At 39.2% G+C, this 26,571-nt stretch overlaps 1 protein-coding gene and 1 long non-coding RNA gene across 4 annotated transcripts in view; both read right to left on the bottom strand.

The window, feature by feature from the left end:
* Positions 1 to 385: 385 nt before the first annotated feature.
* Positions 386 to 2,599, bottom strand: LOC117325702. 3 transcript variants are annotated; one of them, XR_004532363.1, is made up of 2 exons: positions 1,233 to 2,599; positions 386 to 1,160 (listed from the first exon to the last, which is right to left on the bottom strand). It is a non-coding gene; the product is annotated as an uncharacterized LOC117325702 (long non-coding RNA). The 3 variants fall into 3 exon arrangements; XR_004532364.1 differs by having other exon boundaries at positions 1,326 to 2,598; XR_004532365.1 differs by having other exon boundaries at positions 1,362 to 2,597.
* Positions 2,600 to 8,609: 6,010 nt separating this feature from the next.
* Positions 8,610 to 26,571, bottom strand: part of LOC117326483 — a 41,130-nt gene continuing 23,168 nt past the window's right edge. Inside the window, exons 13-23 of the mRNA XM_033883233.1 lie at positions 26,423 to 26,489; positions 20,968 to 21,033; positions 19,605 to 19,674; positions 19,357 to 19,463; positions 18,883 to 18,961; positions 18,141 to 18,229; positions 17,423 to 17,501; positions 12,028 to 12,102; positions 10,480 to 10,578; positions 9,701 to 10,121; positions 8,610 to 8,838 (exon numbers count right to left, since the gene is read on the bottom strand). Of these exons, the coding sequence (XP_033739124.1) occupies positions 8,634 to 8,838; positions 9,701 to 10,121; positions 10,480 to 10,578; positions 12,028 to 12,102; positions 17,423 to 17,501; positions 18,141 to 18,229; positions 18,883 to 18,961; positions 19,357 to 19,463; positions 19,605 to 19,674; positions 20,968 to 21,033; positions 26,423 to 26,489 (1,357 nt within the window). The 3' untranslated portion in view covers positions 8,610 to 8,633. The remainder of the gene's footprint in view (positions 8,839 to 9,700; positions 10,122 to 10,479; positions 10,579 to 12,027; positions 12,103 to 17,422; positions 17,502 to 18,140; positions 18,230 to 18,882; positions 18,962 to 19,356; positions 19,464 to 19,604; positions 19,675 to 20,967; positions 21,034 to 26,422; positions 26,490 to 26,571) is intronic.

The following is a 26,571-nucleotide window of genomic DNA, read 5'->3' as shown; positions in this document are numbered from 1 at the left end:
GTTGGAAAACATTTATTTTATTCAGAGTTTAAAATACTATTTAAATATATTTACATTTGATGGCATTTCACTTTCTACAAGATATTTTTTAGAATCCGCATTGGCTAACATGGAAAACAAAATGTGTAGGCAATGAACTGTCTTAACATATATTTGTAGTTATCAGGATTTTAAATGATAACTTTAATTCGGAGACAAACATACAATACTACACGAGTTGTGTTAACTAAATTATGCACACTATATTTCTAATCTGTCATTACAAAGGGCTATAAATGCTATAAAGACTGTAATGTGTATGTAGGAATTGATGATTTTCTGTGTCTCGCTGAAATGCACTGAACCAGATCCTGATGCATCATTCAATAACAAACACCACATTGTCAAGGATATCACTATATATTTTATACTAAGGAAGAATTTTTGCTAAAAAATACACACCTTAGAGGAAAACACAACAGAATAATTTCCAGCCAGTCAGTACAATGTTGGCAGAGTAGTGACTGCCAGCCAGTCAGTAATAGAGTAGCTGAGTATTGACTGACAGCTGGTCAGTATTACAGAGTCTGAGTACACACTGAGAGCCGATCAGTATTTAATTGATAGAGTACAAACAGTTGGCTGATCGACAGTACAGTGACTTGAGTACAGATAAAAAGTTGATCAGTACTACAGTGTACTTGAGTACAGATAGACAGCTGGTCAGTACTACAGTGTACTTGAGTACAGATAGACAGCTGGTCAGTACTACAGTGTACTTGAGTACAGATAGACAGCTGGTCAGTACTACAGTGTACTTGAGTACAGATAGACAGCTGGTCAGTACTACAGTGTACTTGAGTACAGATAGACAGCTGGTCAGTACTACTGTGTACTTGAGTACAGATAGACAGCTGGTCAGTATTACAGTGTACTTGAGTACAGATAAAGAGTTGATCAGTACTACAGTGACTTGAGTACAGATAGACAGCTGGTCGGTACTACAGTGTACTTGCAGCCAGTCAGTATGATGATGGCAGTTTACATCTGGTCAATAATACAGTGACTTGAGTACAGATAGACAGCTGGTCGGTACTACAGTGACTTGAGTACAGATAGACAGCTGGTCAATAATACAGTGACTTGAGTACAGATAGACAGCTGGTCGGTACTACAGTGACCTGAGTAGATAGACAGCTGGTCGGTACTACAGTGACTTGAGTACAGATAGACAGCTGGTCGGTACCAGTGACTTGAGTACAGATAGACAGCTGGTCAGTACTACAGTGTACTTGCAGCCAGTCAGTATGATGATGGCAGTTTACATCTGGTCAATAATACTTGACTTGAGTACAGATAGACAGCTGGTCAGTACTAGTGACTTGAGTACAGATAGACAGCTGGTCGGTACTACAGTGACTTGAGTACAGATAGACAGCTGGTCAATACTACAGTGACTTGAGTACAGATAGACAGCTGGTCGGTACTACAGTGACTTGAGTACAGATAGACAGTTGGTCAATAATACAGTGACTTGAGTACAGATAGACAGCTGGTCAGTACTAGTGACTTGAGTACAGATAGAAGAGTTGGTCAATAATACAGTGACTTGAGTACAGATAGACAGCTGGTCGGTACTACAGTGACTTGAGTACAGATAGAGAGCTGGTCGGTACTACAGTGACTTGAGTACAGATAGACAGATGGTCGGTACTACAGTGACTTGAGTACAGATAGACAGCTGGTCGGTACTAGTGACTTGAGTACAGATAGACATGGTCAGTACTACAGTGACTTGAGTACAGATAGACAGATGGTCGGTACTACAGTGACTTGAGTACAGATAGACAGATGGTCGGTACTACAGTGACTTGAGTACAGATAGACAGCTGGTCGGTACTACAGTGACTTGAGTACAGATAGACAGCTGGTCGGTACTACAGTGACTTGAGTACAGATAGACAGCTGGTCAATAATACAGTGACTTGAGTACAGATAGACAGCTGGTCGGTACTACAGTGACTTGAGTACAGATAGACAGCTGGTCGGTACTACAGTGACTTGAGTACAGATAGACAGCTGGTCGGTACTACAGTGACTTGAGTACAGATAGACAGCTGGTCAATAATACAGTGACTTGAGTACAGATAGACAGCTGGTCGGTACTACAGTGACTTGAGTACAGATAGACAGCTGGTCAATAATACAGTGACTTGAGTACAGATAGACAGCTGGTCAATAATACAGTGACTTGAGTACCGATAGACAGCTGGTCGGTACTACAGTGACTTGAGTACAGATAGACAGCTGGTCGGTACTACAGTGACTTGAGTACAGATAGACAGCTGGTCGGTACTACAGTGACTTGAGTACAGATAGACAGCTGGTCGGTACAGATAGACAGCTGGTCGGTACTAATGACTCGAGTACAGATAGACAGCTGGTCGGTACTACATTGGCTGAGTAAATGACCAGTACTAATGTTAACAGTGGCGGAGTTATGCAGCTGCTCAGTACTATGACAGCTCATTAGTATCTAGTTGACAGTGAGGCAGTGCTATGATGGCTACATTAGTATCTAGTTGACAGTGAGGCAGTGCTACGACAGCTCATTAGTATCTAGTTGACAGTGAGGCAGTGCTACGACAGCTCATTAGTATCTAGTTGACAGTGAGGCAGTGCTACGACAGCTCATTAGTATCTAGTTGACAGTGAGGCAGTGCTACGACAGCTCATTAGTATCTAGTTGACAGTGAGGCAGTGCTACGACAGCTCATTAGTATCTAGTTGACAGTGAGGCAGTGCTATGACAGCTCATTAGTATCTAGTTGACAGTGAGGCAGTGCTACGACAGCTCATTAGTATCTAGTTGACAGTGAGGCAGTGCTACGACAGCTCATTAGTATCTAGTTGACAGTGAGGCAGTGCTACGACAGCTCATTAGTATCTAGTTGACAGTGAGGCAGTGCTACGACAGCTCATTAGTATCTAGTTGACAGTGAGGCAGTGCTACGACAGCTCATTAGTATCTAGTTGACAGTGAGGCAGTGCTACGACAGCTCATTAGTATCTAGTTGACAGTGAGGCAGTGCTACGACAGCTCATTAGTATCTAGTTGACAGTGAGGCAGTGCTACGACAGCTCATTAGTATCTAGTTGACAGTGAGGCAGTGCTACGACAGCTCATTAGTATCTAGTTGACAGTGAGGCAGTGCTACGACAGCTCATTAGTATCTAGTTGACAGTGAGGCAGTGCTACGACAGCTCATTAGTATCTAGTTGACAGTGAGGCAGTACTATGACAGCTCATTAGTATCTAGTTGACAGTGAGGCAGTGCTACGACAGCTCATTAGTATCTAGTTGACAGTGAGGCAGTACTATGATGGCTACATTAGTATCTAGTTGACAGTGAGGCAGTACTATGACAGCTCATTAGTATCTAGTTGACAGTGAGGCAGTACTATGACAGCTCATTAGTATCTAGTTGACAGTGAGGCAGTGCTATGACAGCTCATTAGTATCTAGTTGACAGTGAGGCAGTGCTATGACAGCTCATTAGTATCTAGTTGACAGTGAGGCAGTACTATGACAGCTCATTAGTATCTAGTTGACAGTGAGGCAGTGCTACGACAGCTCATTAGTATCTAGTTGACAGTGAGGCAGTACTATGACAGCTCATTAGTATCTAGTTGACAGTGAGGCAGTGCTATGACAGCTCATTAGTATCTAGTTGACAGTGAGGCAGTACTATGATGGCTACATTAGTATCTAGTTGACAGTGAGGCAGTACTATGACAGCTCATTAGTATCTAGTTGACAGTGAGGCAGTACTATGACAGCTCATTAGTATCTAGTTGACAGTGAGGCAGTACTATGACAGCTCATTAGTATCTAGTTGACAGTGAGGCAGTGCTATGACAGCTCATTAGTATCTAGTTGACAGTGAGGCAGTGCTACGATGGCTACATTAGTATCTAGTTGACAGTGAGGCAGTACTATGACAGCTCATTAGTATCTAGTTGACAGTGAGGCAGTACTATGACAGCTCATTAGTATCTAGTTGACAGTGAGGCAGTGCTATGACAGCTCATTAGTATCTAGTTGACAGTGAGGCAGTACTATGACAGCTCATTAGTATCTAGTTGACAGTGAGGCAGTGCTATGACAGCTCATTAGTATCTAGTTGACAGTGAGGCAGTGCTACGATGGCTACATTAGTATCTAGTTGACAGTGAGGCAGTACTATGACAGCTCATTAGTATCTAGTTGACAGTGAGGCAGTACTATGATAGCTCATTAGTATCTAGTTGACAGTGAGGCAGTGCTATGACAGCTCATTAGTATCTAGTTGACAGTGAGGCAGTGCTATGACAGCTCATTAGTATCTAGTTGACAGTGAGGCAGTGCTATGACAGCTCATTAGTATCTAGTTGACAGTGAGGCAGTGCTATGACAGCTCATTAGTATCTAGTTGACAGTGAGGCAGTACTATGACAGCTCATTAGTATCTAGTTGACAGTGAGGCAGTGCTATGACAGCTCATTAGTATCTAGTTGACAGTGAGGCAGTGCTATGACAGCTCATTAGTATCTAGTTGACAGTGAGGCAGTGCTATGACAGCTCATTAGTATCTAGTTGACAGTGAGGCAGTGCTATGACAGCTCATTAGTATCTAGTTGACAGTGAGGCAGTGCTATGACAGCTCATTAGTATCTAGTTGACAGTGAGGCAGTGCTATGACAGCTCATTAGTATCTAGTTGACAGTGAGGCAGTGCTATGACAGCTCATTAGTATCTAGTTGACAGTGAGGCAGTGCTATGACAGCTCATTAGTATCTAGTTGACAGTGAGGCAGTGCTATGACAGCTCATTAGTATCTAGTTGACAGTGAGGCAGTGCTATGACAGCTCATTAGTATCTAGTTGACAGTGAGGCAGTACTATGACAGCTCATTAGTATCTAGTTGACAGTGAGGCAGTGCTATGACAGCTCATTAGTATCTAGTTGACAGTGAGGCAGTGCTATGATGGCTACATTAGTATCTAGTTGACAGTGAGGCAGTACTATGACAGCTCATTAGTATCTAGTTGACAGTGAGGCAGTACTATGACAGCTCATTAGTATCTAGTTGACAGTGAGGCAGTACTATGATGGCTACATTAGTATCTAGTTGACAGTGAGGCAGTACTATGACAGCTCATTAGTATCTAGTTGACAGTGAGGCAGTGCTATGACAGCTCATTAGTATCTAGTTGACAGTGAGGCAGTGCTATGACAGCTCATTAGTATCTAGTTGACAGTGAGGCAGTACTATGACAGCTCATTAGTATCTAGTTGACAGTGAGGCAGTGCTATGACAGCTCATTAGTATCTAGTTGACAGTGAGGCAGTGCTATGACAGCTCATTAGTATCTAGTTGACAGTGAGGCAGTGCTATGACAGCTCATTAGTATCTAGTTGACAGTGAGGCAGTGCTATGACAGCTCATTAGTATCTAGTTGACAGTGAGGCAGTACTATGACAGCTCATTAGTATCTAGTTGACAGTGAGGCAGTACTATGACAGCTCATTAGTATCTAGTTGACAGTGAGGCAGTACTATGACAGCTCATTAGTATCTAGTTGACAGTGAGGCAGTACTATGACAGCTCATTAGTATCTAGTTGACAGTGAGGCAGTGCTACGATGGCTCATTAGTATCTAGTTGACAGTGAGGCAGTACTACGATGGCTACATTAGTATCTAGTTGACAGTGAGGCAGTGCTATGACAGCTCATTAGTATCTAGTTGACAGTGAGGCAGTGCTATGATGGCTACATTAGTATCTAGTTGACAGTGAGGCAGTGCTATGACAGCTCATTAGTATCTAGTTGACAGTGAGGCAGTGCTATGACAGCTCATTAGTATCTAGTTGACAGTGAGGCAGTGCTATGATGGCTACATTAGTATCTAGTTGACAGTGAGGCAGTACTATGACAGCTCATTAGTATCTAGTTGACAGTGAGGCAGTACTACGATGGCTCATTAGTATCTAGTTGACAGTGAGGCAGTGCTATGACAGCTCATTAGTATCTAGTTGACAGTGAGGCAGTGCTATGATGGCTACATTAGTATCTAGTTGACAGTGAGGCAGTGCTATGACAGCTCATTAGTATCTAGTTGACAGTGAGGCAGTACTATGACAGCTCATTAGTATCTAGTTGACAGTGAGGCAGTATTATGACAGCTCATTAGTATCTAGTTGACAGTGAGGCAGTACTATGACAGCTCATTAGTATCTAGTTGACAGTGAGGCAGTACTATGACAGCTCATTAGTATCTAGTTGACAGTGAGGCAGTACTATGACAGCTCATTAGTATCTAGTTGACAGTGAGGCAGTACTATGACAGCTCATTAGTATCTAGTTGACAGTGAGGCAGTACTATGACAGCTCATTAGTATCTAGTTGACAGTGAGGCAGTGCTACGATGGCTCATTAGTATCTAGTTGACAGTGAGGCAGTACTACGATGGCTACATTAGTATCTAGTTGACAGTGAGGCAGTGCTATGACAGCTCATTAGTATCTAGTTGACAGTGAGGCAGTGCTATGATGGCTACATTAGTATCTAGTTGACAGTGAGGCAGTACTATGACAGCTCATTAGTATCTAGTTGACAGTGAGGCAGTGCTATGACAGCTCATTAGTATCTAGTTGACAGTGAGGCAGTGCTATGACAGCTCATTAGTATCTAGTTGACTGTGAGGCAGTACTATGACAGCTCATTAGTATCTAGTTGACAGTGAGGCAGTGCTATGACAGCTCATTAGTATCTAGTTGACAGTGAGGTAGTGCTATGATGGCTACATTAGTATCTAGTTGACAGTGAGGCAGTGCTATGACAGCTCATTAGTATCTAGTTGACAGTGAGGCAGTGCTATGATGGCTACATTAGTATCTAGTTGACAGTGAGGCAGTGCTATGACAGCTCATTAGTATCTAGTTGACAGTGAGGCAGTGCTATGATGGCTACATTAGTATCTAGTTGACAGTGAGGCAGTACTATGACAGCTCATTAGTATCTAGTTGACAGTGAGGCAGTGCTATGATGGCTACATTAGTATCTAGTTGACAGTGAGGCAGTACTATGACAGCTCATTAGTATCTAGTTGACAGTGAGGCAGTACTACGATGGCTCATTAGTATCTAGTTGACAGTGAGGTAGTGCTATGATGGCTACATTAGTATCTAGTTGACAGTGAGGCAGTGCTATGACAGCTCATTAGTATCTAGTTGACAGTGAGGCAGTGCTATGATGGCTACATTAGTATCTAGTTGACAGTGAGGCAGTGCTATGACAGCTCATTAGTATCTAGTTGACAGTGAGGCAGTGCTATGATGGCTACATTAGTATCTAGTTGACAGTGAGGCAGTACTATGACAGCTCATTAGTATCTAGTTGACAGTGAGGCAGTGCTATGACAGCTCATTAGTATCTAGTTGACAGTGAGGCAGTGCTATGACAGCTCATTAGTATCTAGTTGACTGTGAGGCAGTACTATGACAGCTCATTAGTATCTAGTTGACAGTGAGGCAGTGCTATGACAGCTCATTAGTATCTAGTTGACAGTGAGGTAGTGCTATGATGGCTACATTAGTATCTAGTTGACAGTGAGGCAGTGCTATGACAGCTCATTAGTATCTAGTTGACAGTGAGGCAGTGCTATGATGGCTACATTAGTATCTAGTTGACAGTGAGGCAGTGCTATGACAGCTCATTAGTATCTAGTTGACAGTGAGGCAGTGCTATGATGGCTACATTAGTATCTAGTTGACAGTGAGGCAGTACTATGACAGCTCATTAGTATCTAGTTGACAGTGAGGCAGTGCTATGATGGCTACATTAGTATCTAGTTGACAGTGAGGCAGTACTATGACAGCTCATTAGTATCTAGTTGACAGTGAGGCAGTACTACGATGGCTCATTAGTATCTAGTTGACAGTGAGGTAGTGCTATGATGGCTACATTAGTATCTAGTTGACAGTGAGGCAGTGCTATGACAGCTCATTAGTATCTAGTTGACAGTGAGGCAGTGCTATGATGGCTACATTAGTATCTAGTTGACAGTGAGGCAGTGCTATGACAGCTCATTAGTATCTAGTTGACAGTGAGGCAGTGCTATGATGGCTACATTAGTATCTAGTTGACAGTGAGGCAGTACTATGACAGCTCATTAGTATCTAGTTGACAGTGAGGCAGTGCTATGATGGCTACATTAGTATCTAGTTGACAGTGAGGCAGTACTATGACAGCTCATTAGTATCTAGTTGACAGTGAGGCAGTACTACGATGGCTCATTAGTATCTAGTTGACAGTGAGGCAGTGCTATGACAGCTCATTAGTATCTAGTTGACAGTGAGGCAGTGCTATGATGGCTACATTAGTATCTAGTTGACAGTGAGGCAGTGCTATGACAGCTCATTAGTATCTAGTTGACAGTGAGGCAGTGCTATGACAGCTCATTAGTATCTAGTTGACAGTGAGGCAGTACTATGACAGCTCATTAGTATCTAGTTGACAGTGAGGCAGTACTATGACAGCTCATTAGTATCTAGTTGACAGTGAGGCAGTGCTATGACAGCTCATTAGTATCTAGTTGACAGTGAGGCAGTGCTATGACAGCTCATTAGTATCTAGTTGACAGTGAGGCAGTGCTATGATGGCTACATTTTCAGGAGTAAGTCTTTCATCTATGTAGACTACCAGCTTAGAATCCATGTTATGTTCCCGCAAATACTGGACACGGCCAAAGTCAATAAGTCGTTTACACTGTCGCCCAATCTTTTCCCTTGTATCTGTGGGCAGGGACAAGTCATTTCTGTAAGGCAAACAAAAGTTCCATATCTTACCAAATCAAAAGCAAAGTACATTCCAGGTAAAAATATTCAAGACATTCAATTTTGGTCAACCAAAATTTTCGTAATCCAACCTTTTTGGGGAAAGCATGCATCATTATAGCAATAATTCAAAATCATATCAAATTCTGCATGCTCCGGAGGGAACACTTGCTTGTAAACAAAAACAATGTGATAGTTTGATTTCACACATATACAAATGTAGTTATCTTTTGACCTTAAACAATGACCAATTTCAAACACTAATGATGTGTATTATGTATTACTAAAAAAAAACCAACAAAAAACAAAAAAATTCAAATGGACAAAACAGGTTTGCATACAAACAGAAATTCCGTATACAGAAAGTACATGGTTTGTGTATGTTTTAGTTGAGTTAAGTGCATTAACCTGACTAAAGTGTTAGTTTTGGTACATTTAGCGTATTAGTGGTTCCCTCATTAATTAGAACAAGACAATTCAGAGAATCAGTCCCTGCCTGGGTGGGAAATAATATGCCAAGAATGCACAGATGATATACTTCAGAGTATGAAGTTATCTTGACAAGTAGTGTAGGAGATAGTGCCCGGATAAGATAGAGGAAGGACATATGGACACAACACACACCCCATTTCTGGTGCGGGGACTAATACGCTTATAAAATAAACATGGATCATAAGAACTACTGAACTACAATTTTCAAGTTACCTTGAAACTGGTTTCTTTATGAGCTTTTACTATACACAAGTTACCTTGAGACTGGTTTCCTAATGAGCTTTCACTAAACACAAGTTACCTTGAGCTTGTGAATGGTTTCCTAATGACCTTTTACTATACACAAGTTACCTGGTAAGTGTAGGTCCAGATTGATGATCCTCCTCTGCCTCCTCACCTTGGTTGACTAGTTCTTGGTCGTCTTTTGACATTTTTTCTGAACAGTCTGTACAACTGGCCTCACCCAGAGAGGAGGACATTACACAAGGGTCTGTAGAACTTTCACTGCTGCCTTCCACTTTAACTTCAGAAGTTTTTGTCACTGGAGGGTTTTTATCTATATTTGTTGATGATTTGATTTCCTCGTTCATTTGTTGAACAGTCGTCCAACCTTTCCACGTAGCTGCTGCCCAACTACTAAGCTTACACATCAATGTAAAGTCTCGAGCAGAAAAGCTGCATGTTTTCATAAAAGATTTGCCAACATATGTCTCCCAGGTACAGCGATGGTGGCAGCATAGTGCTATGGCCATTCCTGCAAACTTTGAACTGAAATGGCACAAGTGAAAATCATAATACAGGGTTGTGCTGACTATCATCAAAATGGGGGTCTTTTCAGGTAAAATTGACTCACTCTGTATAATATAAAAAGACATCCTGAAAAAAAGTGAGGTCATTTTCATTTTCTACTCCTCAAGGCATACTCTGATAATAACAAAGTTTTAAGTTAGAGTGTAAAAGCATCAATGTAAATTTATGCATTTTGAATTTTGCGGAAAGAGATAAGGGAATCATGAATACCAAGGAATTATCAAAATTTCTGTTTCCTCTCAAAAATTCAAAACCAGAACAATAATCATTATATTTTGTGAATATTTGTGATATGTCACTACATTTTTGCTATCTGTACCTGATGTGTTTGGAGCGTTTACACATTGGTTCATCTTCATCAGCCACCTCAGTCTCAGCATCATTTGTCAGGGTATTTGTCACACATCGCACAGCTAGATCTGATGGGGTGTGAAAATTAATCTTTAAGTATATTACCTTTATTTACTAAAGTGAAGTGAAGTGTTCTGGTCTTCCATAGAATATATATACAAGAGGCCCAATGAGCCTATATCGCTCACTTGTATTCACAACTTTGATGAATCTCAGCCTTTCTGTTTATCAAAAGAAATTGTTTTGGTGACAGATGACTAACTGATGTAACCCTGAGTATGGGTCAAGGTAGTTTCTAATCACATACTTTAACAGGTGTCATCCTAGGAGCATACCAGCCAAACATCTTTATTTCAGACTTTTTTCAATAAGAATTTACCCCAGTGAACTTGAATATATATATATATATATATATATATGGTCAAAGAAGTAATATAAACAGTATAATCCAGATAACACTGGATCCTTAATGGATCCTGGATATTTAAGCAATCACTGTAGAGACGATAATGCAACATTTTTATTCTGAAATCTGAAATCAATGCAATGTCGTCCACTAGCAGTATTTAGGGACGAATCGTCTTTGAACTCTTCGATATACTTTCACGTGCGGGGGAATTCAAAATATCTCTGCCGTTGGTCGCATAGCGTTCTAGTGTTGAACATGATACAGTCACGCTACTATCCGCCTTCGGCCCACGTTTGCCGAAGGGTTCATTGTTGTTTCTCCAGTTACTAAAACATTATTCTTATTGTATTTTATTGTATTTCCAGTACTTCTTATATATATTATGTGATTGTATTTGTATTTTTTGTGGTTTGATAAAGGGGCGGATTGCCTCGAAAATTTAACAAGCCTCATTGTCCACACTGTTTGAATTACTTCTTTGCCCCATATATATATATATGTGTCAAGGTATTTCTTTTTGAAAACAGTATCAGGTATCACCTAAAGAGCCATTTTTTTTTATTATTTCTAGGCCTCATTCATTGGTCAATCAGAATAGTTGCTTCACAGTTTTAAAAAATTTGACTCCTGTGACCTTGAATATGGGTAATTGTAATTTCTTTTTGCGAACTTTGCTAGGCTTCATCCCAGGAAGCTATCAGCCAAATTTCTTGATTCTGTACCATGTCTAACATATCTGACCCCTCTGACCTTGAAAAGGGACCAATAAAATTTCTTTTTTACAAACTTTGTTGAACTTCATCTGAAAAAACTACTACTCAAACATCAAGATTGTATGCCATTTGCTTTTTGAGAAGAAGTAGTTTGAAGGAACAACAGTTTTCAGAGGACAACAAAGATTGCTGATTGGGTTGAAATTCAGAAATAGTTTTTTTAATGGTAGGTCAAAGGTCATGGTCATGGTCAGCAGGTCCACGAATGTATTACCAATGAAAAGGTCTCATCATATTGATAAGGAACAAACTTTTCAAATATGAAGCCCTAACATGTTTGATCCCTGTGAGTTAACAGAGCCACTGTCTACACCAATAAATTCTATTATACTTACCGGTGGCACCTCCACACAGATGTTTCCCGACTGCCACTACTGGTCGTAGACTTTCTTGGATACTAGGTACCCTCCCTTCATTTCATAAAAGTGAGATTAATAAGGAAAATAAATAGACATCACAAATAATAATGTTTTATGGAACAGGGAACATACTAAACTGTGCTAAAATATACCAGTGTGAGTAATTTGTGACTTTGAAGCATATGTGAATGTCATATATTGAATTATTGCACAATAACTAACAATTATCTGTAAGTTAAGACTGGATTTGCCGTGTCAGGTAATATCATTCACAACCAACCATCTGCCTTGCCCTAAGCAGATTAAAACCACACAGGAGTATGTTTTGGTATTTTCCCTAACTGGAGTATAACAGTATTGTAATACTGATACATAGTAAAGTTCTTACCCAGATAAAGGTCTGGAGTATATTGTAATACTGATACAAAGTAAAGTTCTTATCCAGATAAAGGTCTGGAGTATATTGTAATACTGATACATGGTGAAGTCCTACCCCAGATAAAGGTCTGGAGTATATTGTAATACTGATACATGTTGAAGTTCTTACCCAGATAAAGGTCTGGAGTATATTGTAATACTGATACATGTTGAAATTCTTACCCAGATAAAGGTCTGGAGTATATTGTAATACTGATACATGGTGAAGTCCTTACCCAGATAAAGGTCTGGAGTATATTGTAATACTGATACATGGTGAAGTCCTTACCCAGATAAAGGTCTGGAGTATATTGTAATACTGATACATGGTGAAGTCCTAACCCAGATAAAGGTCTGGAGTATATTGTAATACTGATACATGGTGAAGTCTTTACCCAGATAAAGGTCTGGAGTATATTGTAATACTGATACATGGTGAAGTTCTTACCCAGATAAAGGTCTGGAGTATATTGTAATACTGATACATGGTGAAGTTCTTACCCAGATAAAGGTCTGGAGTATATTGTAATACTGATACATGGTGAAGTCTTTACCCAGATAAAGGTCTGGAGTATATTGTAATACTGATACATGGTGAAGTCTTTACCCAGATAAAGGTCTGGAGTATATTGTAATACTGATACATAGTAAAGTTCTTACCCAGATAAAGGTCTGGAGTATATTGTAATACTGATACATGGTGAAGTCTTTACCCAGATAAAGGTCTGGAGTATATTGTAATACTGATACATGGTGAAGTCTTTACCCAGATAAAGGTCTGGAGTATATTGTAATACTGATACATAGTAAAGTTCTTACCCAGATAAAGGTCTGGAGTATATTGTAATACTGATACATGGTGAAGTCCTTACCCAGATAAAGGTCTTGAGTATATTGTAATACTGATACATGGTGAAGTCTGTACCCAGATAAAGGTCTGGAGTATATTGTAATACTGATACATGGTGAAGTCTTTACCCAGATGAAGGTCTGGAGTAGATTGTAATACTGATACATGTTGAAGTTCTTACCCAGATAAAGGTCTGGAGTATATTGTAATACTGATACATGGTGAAGTCCTTACCCAGATAAAGGTCTGGAGTATATTGTAATACTGATACATGGTGAAGTCCTTACCCAGATGAAGGTCTGGAGTAGATTGTAATACTGATACATGTTGAAGTTCTTACCCAGATAAAGGTCTGGAGTATATTGTAATACTGATACATGGTGAAGTCCTTACCCAGATAAAGGTCTGGAGTATATTGTAATACTGATACATGGTGAAGTCCTTACCCAGATAAAGGTCTGGAGTATATTGTAATACTGATACATGGTGAAGTCCTAACCCAGATAAAGGTCTGGAGTATATTGTAATACTGATACATGGTGAAGTCCTTACCCAGATAAAGGTCTGGAGTATATTGTAATACTGATACATGGTGAAGTCCTTACCCAGATAAAGGTCTGGAGTATATTGTAATACTGATACATAGTAAAGTTCTTACCCAGATAAAGGTCTGGAGTATATTGTAATACTGATACATGGTGAAGTCCTTACCCAGATAAAGGTCTTGAGTATATTGTAATACTGATACATGGTGAAGTCCTTACCCAGATAAAGGTCTTGAGTATATTGTAATACTGATACATGGTGAAGTCCTTACCCAGATAAAGGTCTTGAGTATATTGTAATACTGATACATGGTGAAGTCCTTACCCAGATAAAGGTCTGGAGTATATTGTAATACTGATACATGGTGAAGTCCTTACCCAGATAAAGGTCTGGAGTATATTGTAATACTGATACATGGTGAAGTTCTTACCCAGATAAAGGTCTGGAGTATATTGTAATACTGATACATGGTGAAGTCTTTACCCAGATAAAGGTCTGAGGTATATTGTAATACTGATACATGGTGAAGTCTTTACCCAGATGAAGATCTGGAGTATATTGTAATACTGATACATGGTGAAGTTCTTACCCAGATAAAGGTCTGGAGTATATTGTAATACTGATACATGGTGAAGTTCTTACCCAGATAAAGGTCTGGAGTATATTGTAATACTGATACATGGTGAAGTCTTTACCCAGATAAAGGTCTGGAGTATATTGTAATACTGATACATGGTGAAGTCTTTACCCAGATGAAGGTCTGGAGTAGATTGTAATACTGATACATGTTGAAGTTCTTACCCAGATAAAGGTCTGGAGTATATTGTAATACTGATACATGGTGAAGTCCTTACCCAGATAAAGGTCTGGAGTATATTGTAATACTGATACATGGTGAAGTCCTTACCCAGATGAAGGTCTGGAGTAGATTGTAATACTGATACATGTTGAAGTTCTTACCCAGATAAAGGTCTGGAGTATATTGTAATACTGATACATGGTGAAGTCCTTACCCAGATAAAGGTCTGGAGTATATTGTAATACTGATACATGGTGAAGTCCTTACCCAGATAAAGGTCTGGAGTATATTGTAATACTGATACATGGTGAAGTCCTAACCCAGATAAAGGTCTGGAGTATATTGTAATACTGATACATGGTGAAGTCCTTACCCAGATAAAGGTCTGGAGTATATTGTAATACTGATACATGGTGAAGTCCTTACCCAGATAAAGGTCTGGAGTATATTGTAATACTGATACATAGTAAAGTTCTTACCCAGATAAAGGTCTGGAGTATATTGTAATACTGATACATGGTGAAGTCCTTACCCAGATAAAGGTCTGGAGTATATTGTAATACTGATACATGGTGAAGTCCTTACCCAGATAAAGGTCTTGAGTATATTGTAATACTGATACATGGTGAAGTCCTTACCCAGATAAAGGTCTTGAGTATATTGTAATACTGATACATGGTGAAGTCCTTACCCAGATAAAGGTCTGGAGTATATTGTAATACTGATACATGGTGAAGTCCTTACCCAGATAAAGGTCTGGAGTATATTGTAATACTGATACATGGTGAAGTTCTTACCCAGATAAAGGTCTGGAGTATATTGTAATACTGATACATGGTGAAGTCTTTACCCAGATAAAGGTCTGAGGTATATTGTAATACTGATACATGGTGAAGTCTTTACCCAGATGAAGATCTGGAGTATATTGTAATACTGATACATGGTGAAGTTCTTACCCAGATAAAGGTCTGGAGTATATTGTAATACTGATACATGGTGAAGTTCTTACCCAGATAAAGGTCTGGAGTATATTGTAATACTGATACATGGTGAAGTCTTTACCCAGATAAAGGTCTGGAGTATATTGTAATACTGATACATGGTGAAGTCTTTACCCAGATAAAGGTCTGGAGTATATTGTAATACTGATACATAGTAAAGTTCTTACCCAGATAAAGGTCTGGAGTATATTGTAATACTGATACATGGTGAAGTCTTTACCCAGATAAAGGTCTGGAGTATATTGTAATACTGATACATGGTGAAGTCCTTTACCCAGATAAAGGTCTGGAGTATATTGTAATACTGATACATAGTAAAGTTCTTACCCAGATAAAGGTCTGGAGTATATTGTAATACTGATACATGGTGAAGTCCTTACCCAGATAAAGGTCTTGAGTATATTGTAATACTGATACATGGTGAAGTCTGTACCCAGATAAAGGTCTGGAGTATATTGTAATACTGATACATGGTGAAGTCTTTACCCAGATGAAGGTCTGGAGTAGATTGTAATACTGATACATGTTGAAGTTCTTACCCAGATAAAGGTCTGGAGTATATTGTAATACTGATACATGGTGAAGTCCTTACCCAGATGAAGGTCTGGAGTAGATTGTAATACTGATACATGTTGAAGTTCTTACCCAGATAAAGGTCTGGAGTATATTGTAATACTGATACATGGTGAAGTCCTTACCCAGATAAAGGTCTGGAGTATATTGTAATACTGATACATGGTGAAGTCCTTACCCAGATAAAGGTCTGGAGTATATTGTAATACTGATACATGGTGAAGTCCTAACCCAGATAAAGGTCTGGAGTATATTGTAATACTGATACATGGTGAAGTCCTTACCCAGATAAAGGTCTGGAGTATATTGTAATACTGATACATGGTGAAGTCCTTACCCAGATAAAGGTCTGGAGTATATTGTAATACTGATACATAGTAAAGTTCTTACCCAGATAAAGGTCTGGAGTATATTGTAATACTGATACATGGTGAAGTCCTTACCCAGATAAAGGTCTTGAGTATATTGTAATACTGATACATGGTGAAGTCCTTACCCAGATAAAGGTCTTGAGTATATTGTAATACTGATACATGGTGAAGTCCTTACCCAGATAAAGGTCTTGAGTATATTGTAATACTGATACATGGTGAAGTCCTTACCCAGATAAAGGTCTGGAGTATATTGTAATACTGATACATGGTGAAGTCCTTACCCAGATAAAGGTCTGGAGTATATTGTAATACTGATACATGGTGAAGTTCTTACCCAGATAAAGGTCTGGAGTATATTGTAATACTGATACATGGTGAAGTCTTTACCCAGATAAAGGTCTGAGGTATATTGTAATACTGATACATGGTGAAGTCTTTACCCAGATGAAGATCTGGAGTATATTGTAATACTGATACATGGTGAAGTCTTTACCCAGATAAAGGTCTGGGGTATATTGTAATACTGATACATGGTGAAGTCTTTACCCAGATAAAGGTCTGGAGTATATTGTAATACTGATACATGGTGAAATTCTTACCCAGATAAAGGTCTGGAGTATATTGTAATACTGATACATGGTGAAGTCTTTACCCAGATAAAGGTCTGGAGTAGATTGTAATACTGATACATGGTGAAGTCCTTACCCAGATGAAGGTCTGAGGTATATTGTAATACTGATACATGGTGAAGTCCTTACCCAGATGAAGGTCTGGAGTAGATTGTAATACTGATACATGGTGAAGTCCTTACCCAGATGAAGGTTGGCTATGTCTATTCTGATCCTCTCAAACTTGGGACCACTCTCACCCCACTTGTGTTGGTTGTCTGCCTGCAAACCAATCCCATGCTACTATCAACATGTAGAATTTATTTGAAATCTGAACTTTTATTTTAACTTTCACCCAAGTGAGCTACTACTTGCCTCCTATTAACTTGTTTATTGAAAATTTCTCTTTAGATTGTAGCTGAACTGGACTGGGCTGAATGCTGGTGGCCAGGTAGGTCAGAAAGGAATATTCCATATGACTAAACATGTGACATAATGCAGAAGAATGTTGCTTGGTGCATTCCTGAAGCCAACAGGTAACACCGGCCAGTACTGAACACACATGTACATGGAGCAGGTGCACACATACGTACACCCCTCCCATTACAAGATCATTTGGTAGAACATCAGACTAGTAAACCAAAAGTTTTTTTTTCAGTTTGCTATCTAAAGGATACACTAAAATACTGATTACCCCAGTAACACTGAGTCCAGACAATATACTCAGGTAATACATGTGTATCAACAAAACTATCCATCTTTTACCTGGAGGCTTGGAGGGGGGGGGGGGGTTCCAAGCTATCATAAGAAATTAACAACAGCTGTAGGCTTCCCTTTCTGTTAAGTCATTCATTAGACTTTAACTTAAGGAATTTACAACAGGTGGTAGTGATACAATGACCTTGACATTAGTGTACTGACCTTGTACCGGACGTGACCCCTGTCCACCAACAAAAAGGCAGTATTGTTACATTTATCTGAAGCTTTCTGTATCCAATGAGACAGCATACCTGAAGTGAAACAATAAGAAATTAGAACCAAAACTAGTTACAAGTTAAAAACTAGAAAACTGACATATCAGAAAAGGCCACCAATGTATCCATCTTTTAAGTCTGAGCTTAACTGCTCCAAATATTGAAGTTACAGATTTTTCACAAAATGAAACTAAGGTGAACGATGGACATTTGCGAGGTTTACAAGGTATCACAAGATTATATGATGTATTCTTGACATTATATTCCTGGTTCTATTCTTAGTATCTGCATATCACAGTGTTTAATCATTCAGGGAAGTTTCAGAACATTCAGCCTTCTGGATTCCGAGATGATTTCCAAAAGAAAGGATAGACAGACATTGTGATAATCAGAAGGCATCTGAATTTCCAAGCAGGGCCCTGATAAGTTTTATACATTTTAGCTCAATGGAAAAATTTAGCCTGAGTTACTTCTTGCCCTGGTCCTGGCCCCAGACTTGGACATTCTTACATGTAGATGTCTCTGTCAAGATGTCTCTGGTGTCAGGCCCAGAGGAAACTCTGGCTAAGAGATGTCAAATATGACTTGCTGTTCCATCATGCAGTTGTGTAAAGAGTCAGAGATCAATATTTTCTTTCATGCATAACAAATATATTATAGTTTTCACATTGGACTTTTAATGTACTAACCCTTTCCAGCACCAAGTTCCACATAACACAAGCCATCCTTCAGGAGATCCATTTTCCCGAGATGTCCAATTAATGATGCCTAAGAGACAAAAGAAGCTACATGAAGAAATGGTGTTAAATTTTGAAATGAAGCATTTATTGGAGTTTTTTCTTAATTAAGCAGATCCGGAATTTTTATTCCATAGGAGAGGCCAGCAATTCGGGACACCTTAACCACTCGGCCACCGCGGCCCCCGCAATTCTTAGGAGAAAAAATTTACAATTGCAAATAAATAAAATAATCACCGAACCTCTCCGAGATACTTAATTTATAATAATGGTCAGTTTAGTTGTTGGGGCTGGTGGGACTTCCCCCTTGGCCCAATGGTAGAATGTATGCATGGAAAGCAAGAGGTCACTAGTTGAAGTCTAGGTGTGGACCAGATTTTTTTATTACCAGGTACTCTGGCCTGTTACACGGAACTTCTAACTCACCTGCTGTTTTCTGTGCCTAAGAGCTGGTATTCTGAAACTGTCATTGGCTAGCTCTTCCTGCAAGCTTTCATGATCCAAAATTTCTGTTGGTATAGCTTCAACATGCTCTGTGTGAAAAACAGAGTAATGGTAATGTTTGTGATGAGGATTTGGTTATTCTATACTGCATACAAGTACTTGTTATAAAACATTTGCATGCATATTCTTTGTGTTCTGGCAGCCATAACTGAACATGTTAACATACATACCTTGGTATTTCTGATTCACTCTGTCAATCAAACTAAGCAGCTCAGATAATGGAATATCTGCCCAGGGGATCTGATCAAACACCAAACAATAGTGATGTCAGTATAAAACAGTCATACTAATAGTTTGTACTGAGAACTTTAATGATGCTTTGTATCATTTCCATTAACTACATCAAAAGCAGGCCTCATTCACCCAGCAACCTCTAATTTGTTGTCCTACCATTTAGCCATAGAAGCTGGGTTGAAAATGTGTATACATAAAATTACTTTAGCTAGAGACCCAAGAGACTGGATATACTGACAATGCTGTACACAGTCACTCTGGCTAAGGACACAGGGGACTGGATTGACAATGCTGTATATACAGTTACTTTGAATGGGGACACAGGAAACTAGATTGACAATTATGTATACACAGTTACTTTGACCGGGGACACAGGGGACTGGATTGACAATGCTGTATACACAGTAACTTTGAATGGGGACACAGGGAACTGGACTGGCAATGCTGTTTACATATCACATTGACTGGAGTACAGGGGACTGGATTAGCAATGATGTATACAGTCACTTTGACTTGGGAAACAGGAAACTAGATTGACAATGCTGTATGCACAGTTATTTTGACCGGGGACACAGGGGACTAGATTAACAATCATGTATACAGTCACTTTGACTTGGGAAACAGGGGACTAGATTAACAATGATGTATGCAGTCACTTTGACTTGGGAAACAGGGGACTGGATTGACAATGGTGTATACACAGTTACTTTGACGTCACTTGGGAAACATGGGACTGGATTGACAATGCTGTATACAGTCAATTTGAGATGGCGACACAGGGGACTGGATTGACAATACTGTATACAGTCACTTTGACAGGGGAATGGACTGACAATACTGTATACAGTCACTTTGACTTGGAACACAGGGAACATGATTGATAAGGCTGTATACATATCACTTTGACTGGAGATACAGGGGACTGGATTGACAATGATGTATATAGTTACTTTGACTTGGAACACAAAGGGCTGGATGGACAATGCTGCATACACAGTAACTATATCCAAATACTTTCATTATATGGAGACCTGTTACCTGTATAGTAAACCCAATGTTAAAATGGTAAGTTCACTCATCATTGTAACATGGATGGTTTAACATAGAAGGAAATTGTGGGCAGGAAGGTGAGGACAAATTATTGTAGCAAACTATAGCATGTGCCTGGGTATGTACCACAGGTTTTCAAGTATCTACTAAAGCAATAGAAGTATTAAATCTGTTAATGAAGGCGAATTACATTCAGTGTAATAAGTCTGTTTCATTAATGGATGGAAAGCATCCCATTCTGAATGATACCTTTCTTGTTTCTTCATCAAGATCTGAAGAATCAGCTCCAGAGTTTATGCTATCAACATGGTAGACCTTCAAACAAAAGGAAAACTTAATTTGATTTGTGTAAAGTAATTTTGACAAATACAGAATAACCTTTAGATCTGAATGTACTGAAACTAAGATCTTACTCAAAAATGCTTCAAAATTGTGAAATCTGTTTAAAAATGCTTCAAAATTGTGAAATCTGTTTTTAAACGAAACAAACTAGGATTTTACTGAGTACATTTTTATATCTAAGTTAAAGCCTCTCTATGTTTTCTTAACACATCAATTTTGACAAAATTACAAGAACGTCTTCAAGATTATGATAAAATGCAAGAATTAATACCATAGTTCTTCCTTATTGCAATAAAAACTGGGAAACTAAATGAGCTGCAGAAATTATGGCATGCATGCATGTGCACGCTGGTTTGTTTTGAAGAATGATGGACCAACAACCAAAGCCAGGCACCAGAAGCCCAAAATCACAAAAACAAAAATTTATGATAGATTAAATGTGGAAGGCCACAATAAAAATTCTTGGCATTTGATAAACAAACCCATGCTTTTCTGTTTATCATCATGGGATTTTATTTGGTGTTCGTAGGGTTGATTCACATTCTATTTTTAGATGTTTATTACATACCTTACTTACGAATTGTTGACATAATTGAGCTCATTTGAAGGGAATTAGATAATGATAAATCCATAAGGGATTATGAAGTTTAGCTTGATTAAGTTTTATGTCTATAAACAAAAACATAGAGAGGCTTTAAATGCAATTCTTCACTTTCAAACATGTAGTCAAAAAGAGATTAAGATATAGAAACAATATGGGCTGCTTCAAATTAAAAATTATTGATCATATCCTAATTTTCTTAAACAAGAGATCCCAGAGGGATCTTGGCGCCCACCATTGAATGATCTTTATAGGTTCCATGTCAGATTGATCTTTTCTCTACTTTTCTCTTCCTCTAAGTCTAACTAATCTGGGTAAATTCAGAAACAGCCCTCTAATACTTTTCAAACAAGGGTAACCTATATATACAAGGGGAACCTACATATGAAATTTGAGAAAGATCCCTTCAGTACTTTCTCAGAAAAAGCGATAACAAACTTCAATTGTCAAAATCCAAGATGGCTGCCTGTCGGCCATGTTGTTTTCCGATTGGTCCCAAAATGCAATATGCATAACAAGGCACCAAGGGGAACCTACATATGAAATTTGAGAAAGATCCCTTCAGTACTTTCTGAGGATTAGCAATAACAAACTTCAATTGTCAAAATCCAAGATGGCTGCCTGTCGGCCATGTTGTTTTCCGATTGGTCTCAAAATGCAATATGCTTAACTAGGCACCAAGGGGAACCTACATATGAAATTTGAGAAAGATCCCTTCAGCACTTTCTCAGAAATAGCGATAACAAACTTCAATTGTCAAAATCCAAGATGGCTGCCTGTTGGCCATGTTGTTTTCCGATTGGTCCCAAAATGCAATATGCATCACAAGGCACCAAGGGGAACCTACATATGAAATTTGAGAAAGAACCCTTCAGTACTTTCTGAGGATTAGCAATAACAAACTTCAATTGTCAAAATCCAAGATGGCTGCCTGTCGGCCATGTTGTTTTCCGATTGGTCTCAAAATGCAATATGCTTAACTAGGCACCAAGGGAAACTTACATATGCAATTTGAGAAAGATCCATTCAGTACATTCTCAGAAATAGCGATAACAAACTTCAATTGTCAAAATCCAAGATGGCTGCTTGTCAGCCATGTTGTTTTCGGATTGGTCTCAAAACGCAATATGCATAACTAGGCACCAAGGGAAACCTATATATGAAATTTCAGAAAGATCCATTCAGTACTTTCTCAGAAATAGTGATAACAAACTTCAATTGTCAAAATCCAAGGTGGCTGCCTGTCGGCCATGTTGTTTTCCGATTGGTCTCAAATCGCACTATGCATAACTAGGCACCAAGAGGAACCTACATATGAAATTTGAGAAAGATCCCTTCAGTACTTTCTCAGAAATAGCGATAACAAACTTCAATTGTCAAAATCCAAGATGGCTGCCTGTCGGCCATGTTGTTATCCGATTGGTCTCAAAACGCAATATGCATAACTAGGCACCAAGGGGAACCTTCATATGAAATTTGAGAAAGATCCCTTCAGCACTTTCTCAGAAATAGCGATAACAAACTTCAATTGTCAAAATCCAAGATGGCTGCCTGTCGGCCATGTTGTTTTCCGATTGGTCTCAAAACGCAATATGCATAACTAGGCACCAAGGGGAGCCTACATATGAAATTTGAGAAAGATCCCTTCAGTACTTTCTCAGAAATAGCGATAACAAAAATTGTTTACGGACGGAGGGACGGACGGATGGACGGACCACGGACCACGGACGCAGGGCGATTTGAACAGCCCACCATCTGATGATGGTGGGCTAAAAATCCAAGATGGCTGCCTGTCGGCCATGTTGTTTTCTGATTAGTCTCAAAATGCAATATGCATAACAAGGCACCGAGGGGAAACTGCATATGAAATTTGAGAAAGATCCCTTCCGCACTTTCTCAGAAATAGCGATAACAAACTTCAATTGTCAAAATCCAAGATGGCTGCCTGTCGGCCATGTTGTTTTCCGATCGGTCCCAAAATGCAATATGCATAACTAAGGCACCAAGGGGAACCTACATATGAAATTTGAGAAAGATCCCTTCAGTACTTTCTCAGAAATAGCGATAACAAACTTCAATTGTCAAAATCCAAGATGGCTGCCTGTCGGCCATGTTGTTTTCCGATAGGTCTCAAAATGCAATATGCTTAACTAGGCACCAAGGGGAACCTACATATGAAATTTGAGAAAGATCCCTTCTGTACTTTCTCAGAAATAGCGATAACAAACTTCAATTGTCAAAATCCAAGATGGCTGCCTGTCGGCCATGTTGTTTTCTGATTAGTCTCAAAATGCAATATGCATAACAAGGCACCGAGGGGAACCTACATATGAAATTTGAGAAAGATCCCTTCAGTACTTTCTGAGGATTAGTGATAACAAACTTCAATTGTCAAAATCCAAGATGGCTGCCTGTCGGCCATGTTGTTTTCTGATTAGTCTCAAAATGCAATATGCATAACAAGGCACCGAGGGGAAACTGCATATGAAATTTGAGAAAGATCCCTTCAGTACTTTCTGAGGATTAGCGATAACAAACTTCAATTGTCAAAATCCAAGATGGCTGCCTGTCGGCCATGTTGTTTTCCGATTGGCCTCAAAATGCATTATGCTTAACTAGGCACCAAGGGGAACCTACATATGAAATTTGAGAAAGATCCCTTCCGCACTTTCTCAGAAATAGCGATAACAAACTTCAATTGTCAAAATCCAAGATGGCTGCCTTTCGGCCATGTTGTTTTCCGATCGGTCCCAAAATGCAATATGCATAACAAGGCACCAAGGGGAACGTACATATAAAATTTGAGAAAGATCCCTTCAGTACTTTCTCAGAAATAGCGATAACAAACTTCAATTGTCAAAATCAAAGATGGCTGCCTGTCGGCCATGTTGTTTTCTGATTAGTCTCAAAATGCAATATGCATAACTAGGCACCGAGGGGAAACTGCATATGAAATTTGAGAAAGATCCCTTCAGCACTTTTTGAGAAATAGCGATAACAAACTTCAATTGTCAAAATCCAAGATGGCTGCCTTTCGGCCATGTTGTTTACCGATTGGTCTCAATATACAATATGCTTAACTAGGCACCAAGGGGAACCTACATATGAAATTTGAGAAAGATCCTTTCAGTACTTTCTCAGAAATAGCGATAACAAACTTCAATTGTCAAAATCCAAGATGGCTGCCTGTCGGCCATGTTGTTTTCCGATCAGTCTCAAAATGCAATATGCATAACAAGGCACCGAGGGGAAACTGCATATGAAATTTGAGAAAGATCCCTTCAGTACTTTCTGAGGATTAGCGATAACAAACTTCAATTGTCAAAATCCAAGATGGCTGCCTGTCGGCCATGTTGTTTTCCGATTGGCCTCAAAATGCATTATGCTTAACTAGGCACCAAGGGGAACCTACATATGAAATTTGAGAAAGATCCCTTCCGCACTTTCTCAGAAATAGCGATAACAAACTTCAATTGTCAAAATCCAAGATGGCTGCCTGTAGGCCATGTTGTTTTCTGATTAGTCTCAAAATGCAATATGCATAACTAGGCACCGAGGGGAAACTGCATATGAAATTTCAGAAAGATCCCTTCATTACTTTTTGAGAAATAGCGATAACAAACTTCAATTGTCAAAATCCAAGATGGCTGCCTGTCGGCCATGTTGTTTTCCGATAGGTCTAAAAATGTGATATGCATAACTAGGCACCAAGGGGAACCTACATATGAAATTTGAGAAAGATCCCTTCAGTACTTTCTCAGAAATAGTGATAACAAACTTCAATTGTCAAAATCCAAGATGGCTGCCTGTCGGCCATGTTGTTTTCCGATAGGTCTCAAAATGCGATATGCATAACTAAGCACCAAGGGGAACCTACATATGAAATTTGAGAAAGATCCCTTCAGTACTTTCTCAGAAATAGCGATAACAAACTTCAATTGTCAAAATCCAAGATGGCTGCCTGTCGGCCATGTTGTTTTCCGATAGGTCTCAAAATGTGATATGCATAACTATGCACCAAGGGGAACCTACATATGAAATTTGAGAAAGATCCCTTCAGTACTTTCTCAGAAATAGTGATAACAAACTTCAATTGTCAAAATCCAAGATGGCTGCCTGTCAGGCATGTTGTTTTCCGATAGGTCTCAAAATGCGATATGCATAACTAAGCACCAAGGGGAACCTACATATGAAATTTGAGAAAGATCCCTTCAGTACTTTCTCAGAAATAGCGATAACAAACTTCAATTGTCAAAATCCAAGATGGCTGCCTGTCGGCCATGTTGTTTTCCGATAGGTCTCAAAATGCAATATGCTTAACTAGGCACCAAGGGGAACCTACATATGAAATTTGAGAAAGATCCCTTCAGTACTTTCTCAGAAATAGCGATAACAAACTTCAATTGTCAAAATCCAAGATGGCTGCCTGTCGGCCATGTTGTTTTCCGATAGGTCTCAAAATGTGATATGCATAACTAGGCACCGAGGGGAACCTACATATGAAATTTGAGAAAGATCCCTTCAGTACTTTCTCAGAAATAGCGATAACAAGAATTGTTTACGGACGGACGGAGGGACGGCCGGACGGACGGACGGACCACGGACCACGGACGCAGGGCGATTTGAATAGCCCACCATCTGATGATGGTGGGCTAATAAAAAACATGGAAAACACATTCTGTTGCAAATGATGCATGTATGTAAAAGACAGACTTATTATGTACTTGTATTTACAGGTACTGCACTTTGTTATGTACTTACAGGTATTGCACTTTGTTGTTTTCTGCATTTCTTGAGATGTTTGTTCAACTGATCTTCATAACAGGTACTTAAATATACAATACAGACTTCCAAATATATAACATTTATACAACTACAGATAAATTCATAAACAATGAAAACTAAAATAG

Source organism: Pecten maximus, chromosome 4, assembly GCF_902652985.1.
Source record: "Pecten maximus chromosome 4, xPecMax1.1, whole genome shotgun sequence".
In the NCBI taxonomy this organism is placed as follows: Eukaryota; Metazoa; Mollusca; class Bivalvia; order Pectinida; family Pectinidae; genus Pecten; species Pecten maximus.
Note: the sequence above shows the minus strand (reverse complement) of the source record. Positions and strands in the feature narration are given on the sequence as shown.